The sequence below is a fragment of the Solanum lycopersicum genome, chromosome 11, assembly GCF_036512215.1.
Source record: "Solanum lycopersicum chromosome 11, SLM_r2.1".
Classification (NCBI taxonomy): Eukaryota; Viridiplantae; Streptophyta; class Magnoliopsida; order Solanales; family Solanaceae; genus Solanum; species Solanum lycopersicum.
In genome coordinates, this window is record NC_090810.1 from 49,354,500 (window position 1) to 49,368,947 (window position 14,448).

General features: G+C 34.5%; 2 protein-coding genes and 1 long non-coding RNA gene across 3 annotated transcripts; all 3 read left to right on the forward strand.

Moving 5' to 3' along the window:
• The first annotated feature begins 1,982 nt into the window (after positions 1-1,982).
• On the forward strand, positions 1,983-2,531 carry LOC138339452 (uncharacterized). The gene has a single exon (XM_069291050.1). The coding sequence runs from the start codon at positions 1,983-1,985 to the stop codon at positions 2,529-2,531; it is 549 nt and encodes a 182-aa protein (XP_069147151.1).
• A 5,687-nt stretch (positions 2,532-8,218) lies between these two features.
• Positions 8,219-12,634, forward strand: LOC112940367 (uncharacterized). Its single transcript, XR_003244417.2, has 3 exons — positions 8,219-8,325; positions 9,178-9,934; positions 11,470-12,634. It is a non-coding gene; the product is annotated as an uncharacterized lncRNA (long non-coding RNA).
• Positions 12,635-12,711: 77 nt separating this feature from the next.
• Positions 12,712-13,929, forward strand: LOC138339453 (uncharacterized). Its single transcript, XM_069291051.1, has one exon. It carries the CDS (start codon positions 12,712-12,714, stop codon positions 13,927-13,929), a length of 1,218 nt encoding a protein of 405 aa, XP_069147152.1.
• The last annotated feature ends 519 nt before the right edge of the window (positions 13,930-14,448 follow it).

Below are 14,448 nucleotides of genomic sequence, written 5' to 3' on the forward strand. Positions count from 1 at the left end.
AAACTCTCAAAGCCCTTAAGACTACATTGTGAATGTTGATTAAGTTAGAAGGAACATGCATCTATTTATAGAGTCCTAAACCTTTTCCTGCAAGAAAAAGATTAGTCAATCCAAAATCTTTCCTACAAGGAAAACCTATTTATGGTAAGAAATTTAGGGCAAATAAAACCCAACATCTGAGTCTTGAAATAGTATGCATGTATCCATCGTATCCAACGGCTATCTTGTGTCTGTGTAAGGTCCTAATAAAGTTTAGCAATGACTTATTTGTTCCATAGAAGCAAATTAATGATATTAAGTTCACCCACAGACTTAGGTGAGCAAACTGTATCCCAAGCAATCAAAGCCATCTTGTTGATGGTGTTAGTCCCTGCCCATACATAGCTTCTGCAATAAGCTTCAATTATTTGGACTACCTTAATAGGCAAGGGGAACATTTGCGACCAATAAGATTGTATCCCAAAGAGCACTGTTTGAATCAATTGGACTCTACCAACATATGAAAGTCTCTTTGTTGTCCAAGAAGTGATTCGACTGACTGTCTTTTCAATAAGTGGTTGCCATTGGATAAGTTTGAGTTTTTTAGTAGACAAGGGAATTCGTAAGTATTTGAAAGGCAACTCCCCACCTACAAACCCAAGATGTAGTAAAATCAGATCGTGATCATATAGTGAGACACCACCAAAATAGACATTGCTCTTGTTTCAATTTGCTTTCAATCCAGAACCAGTAAAAATGTGCTCAAAAACACTATGCAATGCACTTATTGATTGGAGATCTCCTTTTGCAAATAAGAGTAAGTCATCTGCATAACAAATATGCGTCAACTTTACCTTAATTATCACACTTAGGATGATACTGATTACCCTTGTCATGTTGCAATTCATGTAGCCCCCCATTGCAATCGCAAAAAGACAAGGGGACAATGGGTCCCTTTGTATCAACCCCTTAGGTACAGCAAAAGGGGTGGTATACTCCCCATTTAGGCTAAAAGTGTAGCTCACCGTTTGCACACATTCCATGATCCATCTATACTCCAATATCTGCCTCAAATATACCCACTCAACACTATCATAGGCCTTTAGGAGATCAACTATTAGCATACATCTGTGAGAAATATGTGTTCCAGTATCTGTTTGTACCAGCTCATATGCTAGAATGACATTATCAACAATCTTTCTCCCACTTCACGAATAATTATGGCTATAACCTTGTACATCCTCCTGGCCAATACCTTAGAGATTATTTTGTAAAGCACTGTGCAACATGTTATAGGCCTGAAATCCCTGATTGTAATTGGATTAGTAGTCTTAGGTAGTAAAGTTACAGCAGTGCAATTAATAGGTTTGAACATTTTGCGGATGCGAAAAAATTCCTGGACAGCTGCAATGATGTCTGCCTTGATCACTGGTAATGCAGCCCTATGAAAAGTTGCATTAAATCCATCAACCCCGGGGGATTTATCAGACTGATTATGACTTCTAGAATTTCAGCATCTTTAATATCTTTATTCAGCACATATTGTTGCTCATGTGAAAGAACAGGCGCTTGTTGCCTAATCATAGCATTTACAACAGGAAGGCTTGAGCAACATCAATCCCTTGTAAAATTTGACAATCTCTAGTTCGATATCCTTCAAGTTTGTTCCATCAAGAGATGTGAGATTTAGTATCTCCTTTCTTTGTTATTTCTGTTGGAATTAATGCATCAATGTTTAGTTTTCCAAAATTGGAATTTCGTAGTACATGTATCTAGTAAATTGTGAAACATGTTTTTAGTTATTTGTGCAAGACTTTTGTTTTCTATTTTGAGTGGTATAAATAGTGATGTAGTTGATGATTTTAATCATCTCAAGTGGCCTTAAGTAGCCTATAATAAACTTGAGCATTTTCTAAAGATATTATTTTTCCTTTCATATTTCCTACAAATTGGTATCAAAGCAGGTTTTCGTTCTTAATTTGGGGTTAGGTGAAGAAAAAAATATGGCCTCCAAAACAAATGAAGGTGCTGATTCTTTAGTTGTTCTTACTCCATTTTTTTGTGGAACTAAATTTGAATACTGGAAGATAAGAATGAGAACACATTTGAAAGCTGAAGGTTTGTGGACTATTGTTGCAAATGGCTTTGAAGATCCACAAAACGATGGTGATCTTACAGCAGCAGAGATGAAAAATCTTGAGGCTAAGTATCGTCAAGATGCAAAAGCCTTGAGCAAAATCCAAAAGGGAGTCTCAAGAGCTTATTTTGAAAAAATTGCTACTTGTGAGACTACAAAGGAAGCTTGGGATTTTCTGGAAACTGAGGTGTATGGTGATGAAAAGTTACGCACTATAAATCTTCAAACTTTTAGAAGAGAGTTTCAAAATTTAAAGATGATAGAATCTGAAAAAATTGATGAATATTCCACAAGAGTCATGAATATTGTTAATATAATGAGAAATCAGAGTGATACAATTTCTGACCAACAAGTTGGGGAAAAGATTCTAATTAGTGTCACAGAAAAGTATGAGTACATCGTTGCTATCACTTAGGAGGCGAAAGATATTTCTAAGCTTTCCATCAAAGAGCTAGTTGGATCATTTCATGCACACGAGAAGCGAAGATTTTTTCGTGAAGATCAACCCAAAGAAACGGCTTTCCAGTCTAAAATAAATGAGAATTCTCAAAATTTCTCAAAAAGTCATCCGAAGAAAAATCAAAAGCCAAAAAAGAAGCAGGATCATAATGGTTCTTCCAAGAAGGTTGAAGAAAAATGTGAGAAAAACTCTAGTCTTTTTTGTAAAACTTGCAAAAAGACTAATCACAATGCATAAAAATGTTGGCACAAAGGCAAGCCCCAATGTAACTTTTGTAAAAAGTTTGGCCATGTTGAAAAGGATTGTTGGCACAAGAAACGGGAGCAAGCAATTTTTTTGTGAAAAACATGAGGAAGAAAGGGAAGAAAATCTTTTCTTTGCTTCTAAATCTGATGCTTCAACAAAAAGCAATGAATGGTATGTTGATAGTTGTTGTAGTAATCACATGACTGGAGATGAAAAGGCTTTCCTCTCAATTAATAATAGCATCACTACTAAAGTGAAGATGGGGAATGAAGCCTTAGTTGATGCGAAAGGTAAAGGTACTATTTCGATCAACATGAAAGGATGCTGTAAGAAAATTCATGATGTTCTTTATGTTCCTGACTTGGAAGAAAATTTGCTTAGTATTGGTCAACTCATGGAAAATGGTTATTCTCTTGTGTTTAGAGATAATTATTGCAAGATTTATGATAAAATTGAGCCAAATCAAGTCATTGTTGAAGTAAAGATGATAAAAATAAACTTTTGTTTGCAATTTCATTACAATGCATTAAAAATAAAATTGTAGATGATTCATGGCTTTGGCACAAAAGATTTTGTCACTTGAATTTTCATGGTTTAAAGCTTCTCAAGCAAAAGGACATGGTGCAAGGCCTTCCTGAGATACATACTGAGGTGGATACATGTGAAAGTTGTATAATGGGAAAGCAACACAGGAAGTCTTTTCCAAAAGGGGTGTCTTGGAGAGCAAGTGTATTTTTGGAACTAATTCATACCGACATTTCTGGACCAATGAAGACTCCATCTCTTGGAAATCAAAGTTATTTTCTAATCTTTATTGATGATTTCTCAAGAATTACTTGGGTTTATTTCTTGAAAGAAAATTTAGAAGCATTTTCTACATTCAAGAATAAGAATAAAAAAGGTTGCAACATCAAAACCATTCGTAGTGATCGAGGAGGTGAGTACACAAGTCGAGAATTTGAAGAATATTGCAAAAATGAAGGCATTCAGAAGCAACTTACAACAGGGTATACTCCTCAACAAAATGGTGTATCTGAAAGAAGAAATAGAATAATTATTGAAATGGCCAGAACTATGATGAATGAGAAAGGGCTGCCAAAATATTTTTGGGCAGAAGCAGTGCATACAACAGTTCACATCATTAACAGGTGTCCAACAAAGACACTAAAGGACAAGACACCAGTTGAAGCTTGGAGTGGAATTAAACCTTCTGTAAGTCATTTTAAAATTTTTGGCTGTATTTGTTATGCTCATGTACTTGCTGAGAAAAGAAAAAAATTGGTTGAAAAAGTCAAAAATGTGTCTTTCTTGGTTATAGTGATGTGACAAAAGGATATAGGCTTCTCGATGTCAAAACTAACAAACTTGTTGTTAGTAGAGATGTCATTTTTGATGAAAAAACAACATGGAATTGGGAGGATAAAAAGATAGAGAATACTGCTATCATATTTTCAAATCAAGAAGAGGATGAGAAAGATGATGATGTCTCTCAATGGGGAGAAATCCCAGATTCAGATAATGAAGAACTGCCTCCAAGAGGAACAAAAATGTTGAGTGACATTTATCAAAGATGTAATTTTGCCGGTGTTGAGCCAGAAAATTATGAAGAAGCAATAAAGCATGATGTTTGAAAGAAAGCCATGGAAGAAGAAATTCGAATGATCGAAAAAAATAACACTTGGGAGCTTGTGGCTATTCCTAGAGAAAGAGAAGTTGTAAGTTTAAAATGGATTTACAAAATCAAACTCAATCAGGAAGGAGATATTCAAAAGCACAAAGCAAGGTTTGTTGCTAGAGGCTTCACGCAAAAACCAGGTAATGATTTTTATGAAACTTTCTCTCCAGTTGCTCGTCTTGAGACAATTAGAACTGTAATTGTTGTTGCTGCACAAAAGAAATGAAAGATATTTAAACTTGATGTTAAATCAGCATTTCTGAATGGAAAACTTGATGAAGAGATTTATGTTGAGCAACCTCAAGGATTTTTTGTTCAAGGGGGAGAAGAAAAGGTGTATAGACTAAAAAAAGCTCTTTACGGGCTGAAGCAAGCTCTAAGAGCATGGTACAATGAAATTGATACATATTTTCCGAAAAATAATTTTCAGAGAAGTAAAAGTGAAGCCACTTTGTATGTGAAGAAAGAACATGACAACATTATCATTGTTTGTCTCTATGTGGATGATTTGCTCTTTACAGGAAATGATGTAAGGATGATGCAAAATTCCAAGCAAGATATGATGCAAGCTTATGAAATGAGTGATCTTGATTGCTAAATATTTCTTGGGCATCGAAGTTTCTCAAGTGAAAGAAAGAATTTTCATTTCTTAAAAGAAGTATACTAAAAGTATTCTTCAAAAATTTAAAATGATGGATTACAGGTCTGTGTCCATACCATTAGCAGCAAATGAGAAGTTTAGAAAAGATGATGGAGAAAAGAAAGTTAATAGCTCAACTTTTTAGGAGTTTGATTGGATGTTTGCTATATCTTACTTCTACAAGGCCAGATATTATGTTTGCTGCTAGTTTATTATCTAGATTCATGCAAGAACCAATCCAAGTGCATTTTGGAGTTGCAAAGCGTGTTCTACGCTACTTGCAAGGAACAATGGATTATGCGATAATGTAAAAATTTTGTGGAAATTTGAACTTAATTGGTTATTGTGATAGTGATTGGGCTGGAAGTATAGATGACATGAAGAGTACTTCTGGTTATGCTTTCTTATTTGGATCAAGCATTTGTTCTTGGTTATCAAAAAAGCAAAGTGTTGGTGCTCAATCCACTGCCGAAGCAGAATATGTTTCAGCATCCAATGCTACTTCTCAAGCTATTTGGCTAAGGGAAATATTTGAAGACATTGGTGAAAAACAAAAAAAAAAGGACTGTTCTGTATTGTGATAAAAAATCAGCAATTGCAATTGTCAAGAATCCAGTCAGCCATGAAAGATCAAAGCATATTGTCAGACAAGAGAAAGACGAAATTTAGTTGCATTATTGTCAGACAGGAGAACAACTTGCTGACATCTTCACCAAAGCACTTCCTAGAGAAAAATTTTGCTATCTTCGAGAACGCATTGGAGTTATCAAGCAAATGCATTAAGGGGGAGTGTTGGAATTAATGCATTAATGTTCAGTCTTCGAAAATTGTCTCTTATTTTTTTCAAAAAGTCTTTTTAGAATTTCGTTGTACATGTATCTAGTAAATTGTGATACATGTATTTAGTTATTTTTGTAAGACTTTTTGTTTTCTATTTTGAGTAGTATAAATTGTGGTGTAGTTGATGATTGTAATCATCTCAAGTGGCCTTAAGTAGCCTATAATAAACTTGAGAATTTTCGAAAGATATTATTTTTCCTTTCCTTCATTACAGAAGAGAAGTACTTTGTATTAGCATTACCCAGAGAAATCCAAGTCACCCTAGCCTTTTGTTTCATTTCATCACACTCTCTTCTATCATAGACCATTAAGCAATACTTTTTTCTCCTTCATTATTAGAGTGATCTCATCTCAGTCTGGATCATCTCCAGCTCATTTTTATAAGTTATAACTTTCTGTCCAATATGCTTGAATTCATCATTATTCAACTACTTAAAGTCAGCCTTAAGTTTCTTCGGATTATATCACACATGTTCATGCTGCCTCCCGCTCTTCTTTTGGTCCAATTTATGGTCACTATAGGAATGAAAATCAACATGATCCTTCCAAACATTGAAAAATCTGAAGGGTGATTTAGGAGCTTGTGACATCAATATCATTATGAACAGACACATTAGGCAGGCCATATATACTCAGTGGATATTTGTTCCCAATTCCACATCCATGCTTCATTCCCCAACATTATATTCTATCTATCCCACTATACATTAAAAAATCCTCCTCACCATTTTAATTCAGTAAGCTAAGTTATGACATTGCATTATGATTTTAATTTTGAGTGACTATATTTACAAACATTCCCATATTACTCATATATTAGAAAAATCTTGTTTCAACATGCCTGTTTCACTACTCTCAAGGATATTTTTGTCTTTTCAGCTTCATATTGTAGTTACGTACCTTCTTGCTGTGTTACCATTTATGTCTTTTCAGATCCATGTTATAGCTACGTGTTCTCCTCCAGTGTTATCAGTAGACATCAAAGTTCTTCTCTTTTCTTCAGCATTCTATCGAGGTAAGGTTCTTCCATGTTTTCATTGAGTTATTTTTGTATCATTTTTCTTTTCATCAAAATTGAAGTCTTCCATTTGGGTCTGCTATTGCTGTTTAATTTTACTTGTGTTTTTGAAGTCTCAATTTTCAATTTGGGTTTGGTGATTATGCTTTCGTTTTTCTAATTTGGAATGTCATGAAATTGCATTCGGATTTTTATTGTATTTTTTTACATGCAATAACTAATTTGGTGTTTTACCTTCGGAATTAACTTTGTGGTTCCTTTATTTTAGTTCTATTTTTTTAATCACGATTCTTTTGAACTTCCTTCCTTCATATATGGGCTTTCTATCGAAATCAATTTTCTTGGCTCTTGTGGGTTTATTTTGGAGTTTTTGTGGGTTTATTTTGGAGTTTCTTTGGATCTTATAGGCAATGAAATTAAAAATTTTCCCAATAGATTCTGCTACTACTCCACCGACTTATGTATATAACTAGCGTTGCCATACTGTATTGGTTTGGTTTTAGTATATCTTTTATCTCTTTATGATGTTTTAAATAAAAGAAATTGCAACATGTGAATTTTAGTTGGAATAGCCTAGCGACTGAGTAATTGCTAGGGGAAATTGAAAATCGAGGTTGGAATCCCAATAGAGAAATAACTGAAAAAGTGCAGAAATTTCTTGCATCTACCTAAGCTTAGTTGATGGAGTTACTCGATAGTTGTGTTGCTACGTCCCGACAGAGGAATTTTGAAAAAGTGCAGAAATTTCTCGCATTTACCTAAGCTGAGTGGATGAAGCTATTCGAGATTTGTGTTGTTAGGAGCTTAGTGAACGAAGTTGCTCAATATTTGTGTTGGTAGGCAACACTAAGTACCCGGTGGATTGGTCGGGGTTCACACAAGGTAGCCTAAATACAACACTTATATTGCTCAAGTGAAGTTTATAAGAGTGATTAGCTTATTTTATCTTTACTTTGTCATATGAGGTTACTTGGTTCTGTAAATTTTCTTGCTCTTTTGTCACTAACTTAAAAAGGAGTTATCTTCTTAATAATCTTAAAGAAGTTTCCCAGATTAATAAATATGAAAGGATGTACGAATTGGTAAGATGACAAACTTATTGCAGTCATGTTAGTTGATTCTTGACATTTCAGTTACAGACTTGACGTTTAATTTTTCAATGCTACAATTTCTCTTTTTACTATTAAATTTTGATTTCTGATGGTGTGTGGCAAGTGAAGTCGTTTAGTTTATGCTTTTTGTGGTTTCTTTTTCACAATTTATTTCTAGGATGCAATTGACATTGTGCCTTCTCATATCCATAGTGAAGCAATTGGAGCAGTAGTTAAAGGTATGGACAACAATATTTTTTGAGTCAGTGACCCAGTTCTCATTCCCATCTTTAATATAAAAGATTATATTTCTTCATTTTCTATCATTTAACAACTAAAAGGTGAAAAAAAATCGTATTTATATCTCTTTTGAAAAAGTAAGTTAACACGAGTCTATAATTTCTAAAAGTCTTTCCCAATTTTAAGGGTACTATTATATTCTTTCCTTAGTCTTAATTTAAGGTTCTGGATAAAAGAACGGGTAGGTAAAAGACTAGAGTTTTGTTCTTTTCAATTAGACATTTCCTCTTGCTATATTTGGTAGTGTTAGTTGAAATATTGTTTTTTCTAAGTTTTGATGAGGAAAACATGTTGTTCATAAATAACATACAAGTGGTAGAGACTATAAATTTAAAAAAGTTCTATGCTTTCATGCAAAGAGCAAGGATTCAATGCATTGATCTTCGCAATGATTTTTAGATATTGAGAGAAAAATTAGACTGAGGAATGTGCACGTCACGAATTTGAACTTTGTTCCTCATCCAAAATGGAGAAAAATATTTAAACGGGATCATGATTATTATTTTTTTAGAAATATACTATGTATGATTATTAACTTTTTTTTACTTGTAGGGTTACTTTTACCATGTTGTCCTTCCTTTGTTGAATCTTATTGCGATAGCATCACATTGCAATGCACTGTTTATATACTTTTGACCAATCAAAGTTAGAAAAGTGCATTAGGAACATTCATTTGAATATATGACATTTCGATTATATTCAGACGGTTTAGCACGGTTCAACTTTTTTTACACAATCTGTAATGGTGTGTTTATTTCAATTTCACTTATATAAGTGAAATTTTGCTTTAGGTTGTACTCTTCTGATTAAAGGAGACGACAAGACATAGAAAATCCATCATTGGACAAGGAAGAAAGGGAAAGAAATATCTTATGAACAGTATGAGGAACAATTACCTAAAATCTTATTCCATGTGCTTATACATAGCCAGATCCCTAAGATTATTCATCGAGACATCGAGTGTGACAATGTGTTTGTTGCTAGTGATGGGAAGCAAGTTACACTTTTGAGATTTTGGGTTGGCTGTTTGTATTATGGATGGTGATTTTATGAAAGAAAAAGAGCCTAAAGGTACCCTTGAATTCATGGCTCCAGGGTGCTACAATGATGAATACAATGAGTTGATCGATGTATATTCATTTGGGATGTGTCTTCTTGAGATGGTTACCGGTGAATATCCATATATGGAGTGCAGCAATCAAATGCATATATGAGTGTGCACTGGTGTAAAGCCTGTGTCTCTCGAAAAGGTGAAGGATTACAGAGTGAAAGATATTACAGAGATATTATTGAGAAGTGTATGCTTTCTATGTCTGTTAAGCCGTCTTCAGAAGAGTTGCTGAAAGATCAATTCTTTCTAAACGGTGGATCATTTAATATGCTCTGACTGCAAGCAAATCAACAAGGATTCTTTAGCAAATTCGTTCATCATTTCAATCACCGAGAAGGATATTGCTAGCAACCTACCATTGCCAGTCACTGCACCGACTACTCTAGAAAGCAGCAAACGCAAACTGAAGAAAATCATGACAAAGAAAGACTAAAAAGGTATTCTCTCTACACAACTTCCAATTTTTATCCAATAATATTACATATCCCATTTTGAACCCACTCCTTATGTTTTATTTTTTCTCACACTTTTTGGGCTTAATCTGATAAAGTTCTTCACAAATTTGACTTTTTTCCTCACTAAAGTTTCTTCTTTATACTTTATGTTATGTCATATGTGATTATACTAATGTTTAAATGAAGTTTCTATCTTTAGACTTTAACTTGTTCTTTTGTTTTTCTGATGTTTTTGGAAACTTTTCTTATGTGGATACTTATGTTATTTCATGATCCTTTTGGACTTGAGGATGAATAATGTTGTTTTGGGGTTCTTGGTTGGTAAAATGATTACAAAAATGAGTTTTTGGTGTAGTTGAATTTTTCTGAAGGATTTTGATGATCTATTAGACTAGAAAATTAAATGTGATCTTAGGAAAGTGTCTTGAGTTGATAATTTTTGAACAATTAATAAACTTGTTCATTGTCTGATTTTGATATATTGTTTTGTAATCGATCCCGTGTGAAATCAATTTAAGTAACAATTGTATGTCACTACAACTTACTAGCACGCTTTGCATTCAAAATCCATTAGTTTATGCCTATATTTATGTCTCAATAAATGTCTCATAGTCAAATATCCTATTGATTCTAAATCCAGTGATTGTATGTTAATATCACAACCTGCAGTGATACTCATTTTGATAGCATATATTTTTTCAACACTCTAATTCTTCAACAACTGGTGATTTCCCCTTTTGTTATCAACTTAGTATGTTGTATGGAGTGTTTTTTTATAATATGGTTGTCACTATCCTTTTGTCTACTCAACTATTTTCCTTTTGTCTACTCAATTACTATAAATGTTGATGGCGTTCACTTATGCTGTTGATAGCATGGATTTTGCTACCCGCTTCTTGGAAATTGTCAAGTACTTGCATCTTGCAGTCGCTCAAAAATTCTCTGCTATACTTCACATTTACTCCTCCCTATGATTGACTACACACTAAATTCATTTTTACTCTTATTTCACAGAATATTTTTCCTCTGGCGCTGAGTAATACTCCAAAATAGTCGAAATGAAATAGCATGTCAACATTCAATGTAAATAACACAACAATAACAACAAACAAAACAACTGTCAACCATATTTACAATATATTTGTGACTCCATATGTTTCCATGTATGCATTATCCTTGCGAACTCATAAAAATTTTACAACGTTGGGCCCGTGCTTACACGGAAAACTCTTACCTAGTATATATATATATATATATATATATATATATATATATATATATATATATATAATATCCTGCTTACATCATTGGAAAGATATGATGCAACTGATTCCAGCAACAGGTAATTTGATGATTTTTCAAGCTGGCAAACACTGGAGCACATACAAAGTGTTTTTTTTAAATATCCGCTTAATAATCCATATTCATATTAGAGCTAGACTAAATTTTAATTTGCACCAAAAAATCTCATGTTAAAAATGAAACACTCCATTAAGAAGACTTCTGTTATATTCTAGGTGTTTTGATGATCCTCACAAATGCGAGGACCTTGTTCCTGGTAGAGTGCTCTCGTCCAAATACAAATGGGGTATAGTCATAAAAGTTGTCATGTCAGGTGGTAGGTGAAAAGTGCAGTATCCTACACCAATAAGAAGCGCGGATGAGATTGTATGTTTCAGTATCTCACAAATGCAGGGACCTGGTACCAGGCAGAGTTTCCTCCATCAGATACATATATGGTAACAGCTGTAAAGGTTGGTAAGGCGTCAGTGTACTACACCAATCAGAATGGAGGAGCGCGTTTGTCCAACGGATAATAACTCTTTATGTTTATTATATTCGTTCATCAAAAGAAGGAAGTCAGCCAATAAGCCTTTTCAAGAACTTATATAGAAGTTTGCAAGGGAGTTGGTTCCCGCAAGCAAGGGACCTGGTACCCGCAAGACTGCGACATGAAAAGGACGAAAAGACAGCTGTCAGAAAAGCTGTCATCTCTGATGCGGTAGGTGCACATCTTTTCCAATAGCAGGCCTTCAGCCAATGGGATGACTTCAACGAATTTGTGGGAATTTATATTATCTCTTTCCAACAAACACAAATTCAAGACTTGGCAAATTAAATTTGGATTTTCTCTGAAAATTCACAAGTTTGAACAGAAGGCCATCTTCAAGGAAGAACATTGCTCAACTCAACAGAAGAACCTAATAGAGTAAAGAAGAATCTTTGTTGTATTTAGAGTTTTGTGTCTATGTATTTACATTGTAAATCTGTTCCTAATCTATAAAGGATTCAGATATTTGTTTTGGGTTTGTAAAAGTCTAAATCAGTTAAGGTTACCTAATTTAGTGGGAAACATTATTTTGTTGATTAGTCAAATTCTAAGTCATATAGAGTTAGGTGGTTTAGTGGGTCGTGTGGTATTCGCTTAGGATCTTCAAGTAATAGGTAGATTACTTAATCGTGAGATTAATAACTTTTTCATACATTGATTGTAACCGGGTTTCACTTTTGCTTGAGAAGATTAGTGAAGACGGTTGTAAATCCTGTGCAACAGGTCATGGTTTTACTCCCTTGAGCAAGGAGGTTTCCACGTAAACTTATTGTAGTGTGTTCTTCATATTGTTTAATCTTCTGCACTGTTTTTGCTGTGTCAAGGGACCTGGTCCATTGACTGGTAGTGGACGCACATATTTCAACAAGTGGTATCAGAGCCGGTGTTCTCTATCTGGTTAACACCAAGAGAGAAGTTCCTGCGAGAAATGGCGTCACTACTAGATAAGCAAAGAAATCAGTCTCCCGCAAGATCTCCTCTGTTTGATAGTAAGCTATATAAATATTGGAAGATTTGGATGAGAGACTATCTCATGGCTGAGGACAGTGAAGTATGGGATGTCATATGTGAAGGTCCTTATGTGCCAACTATGGAGGTTAAAGATGGAGAGGTCACAAGAGTCATTCCCAAAACTAGAAAACAATATAATGACTCTGACAGACTATTAGTCCAAAAAAATCATAAAGCAATGAAGCTATTGATGTGTGGCCTTAGTATAAATGAATACGATCTGATTTCATCTTGTGAATCAGCCAAGGAAATTTGGGATCTGTTAAAAATAACTTATGAGGGCACTAAGGAAATAAGGAAATCTAAGCTAGATCTCTTTTCTACTCAGTTTGAAGATTTCACCATGAATGATGGTGAACTCATTCATGAAGTGCGCACCAGATTCTCCAACATCACAGATGAGCTCATGTTTCTTGAAGAACCTGTTCCTATTGTCAACCAAGTCTCTAAGATACTGGAAATTCTTCCTAGATCTTGGACAAATGATTTTGTAACTGGAAATGAGACAAGAGAACCTGATGTAATGACGATGCATACACTATTTGAGCATCTTCAAGTTCAGGAGATGCACAGAAAAAATGAGGGGCTCATTCTCAAGGGCAAAGACAAGAAAACTGATCTGGTTAATGAGGCCAATCCTAAGAAAGAAAATAATGACAAGGCTACCAGCTCAAGCAAAGTGTGTGGCATGAGTTATCTGTCTGGTCACTCCATTGGAAACTTTTCTGTGCACAAAGCTGACCACATGACATTTGTCACAGCTGCAGAAGGTAAAGACAAAGAGGGGGACCAGGTCCATCCCAAGATAAGCAGAAGAGAAGTCTTCTTCGGGGCAGTAAAAAGAGAAATGGCTGCATGGGAAAAATCCTCAAGTGATTTAGATGATTTTGAAAACACATATAATGGTTTCATGGCAAAGTCAGACGAGGAAGATTCTGATGAAAAGGTAACTCTATCTTATTTCGAGCAAAACTTGAATACCTTTTCAACTAGTAAGTTGAGAAAGTTGGTTGTTGTATTACTTGATTTGATAAGTGAGATGACAGATGAGAAGGATCTCATAAACAATAGCCTAGACATCTTTCAAGATGGAAAAATTGCTTTAGTTGCCCAAATATCTAATATTGAAAGTTAAATGGTTGTTCTAGAAGTAGAAAATCTAGAACTGAAGGAAAAGATAAAAGGGGCGATTACTACAAGTTTTAAAGAAAAAATGAGGCTAGAAGATTGCACCTGGAGCTTGAGAATAAGCTGCACACTGCTGAAATGAAGACCGAAATTGCATTAGAAAGAAATCTTGAGTTAGAGAGGGACTTGGTCCGTGTAAAAGAGGAACTACAAAAATCTCTCAAATGGACAAATTCCTCTAAGATTCTTACAAATCTTATCGGTCAAGACAACAACAGTAGAAGAGGGTTAGGCTGTGACAAGATGAAATCCTCCTACAATCCTCGAAGAAATAATGTTCCTGATTCTGATAATCTGTTGTTTGAGAATTGTGGTCGAGATGGAAATCTTAAGAAAGATTGTCCAATTTTTGAAAAATTTGAAGGAAGTTCGTCAAATTATTCCAAACAGCAGAAAAAAGCTAAAGAAAGGCATGTGAAGTTTGTCCGATCTGAAAATAATCAAGAAAATCAAGAAAGAGGACCTG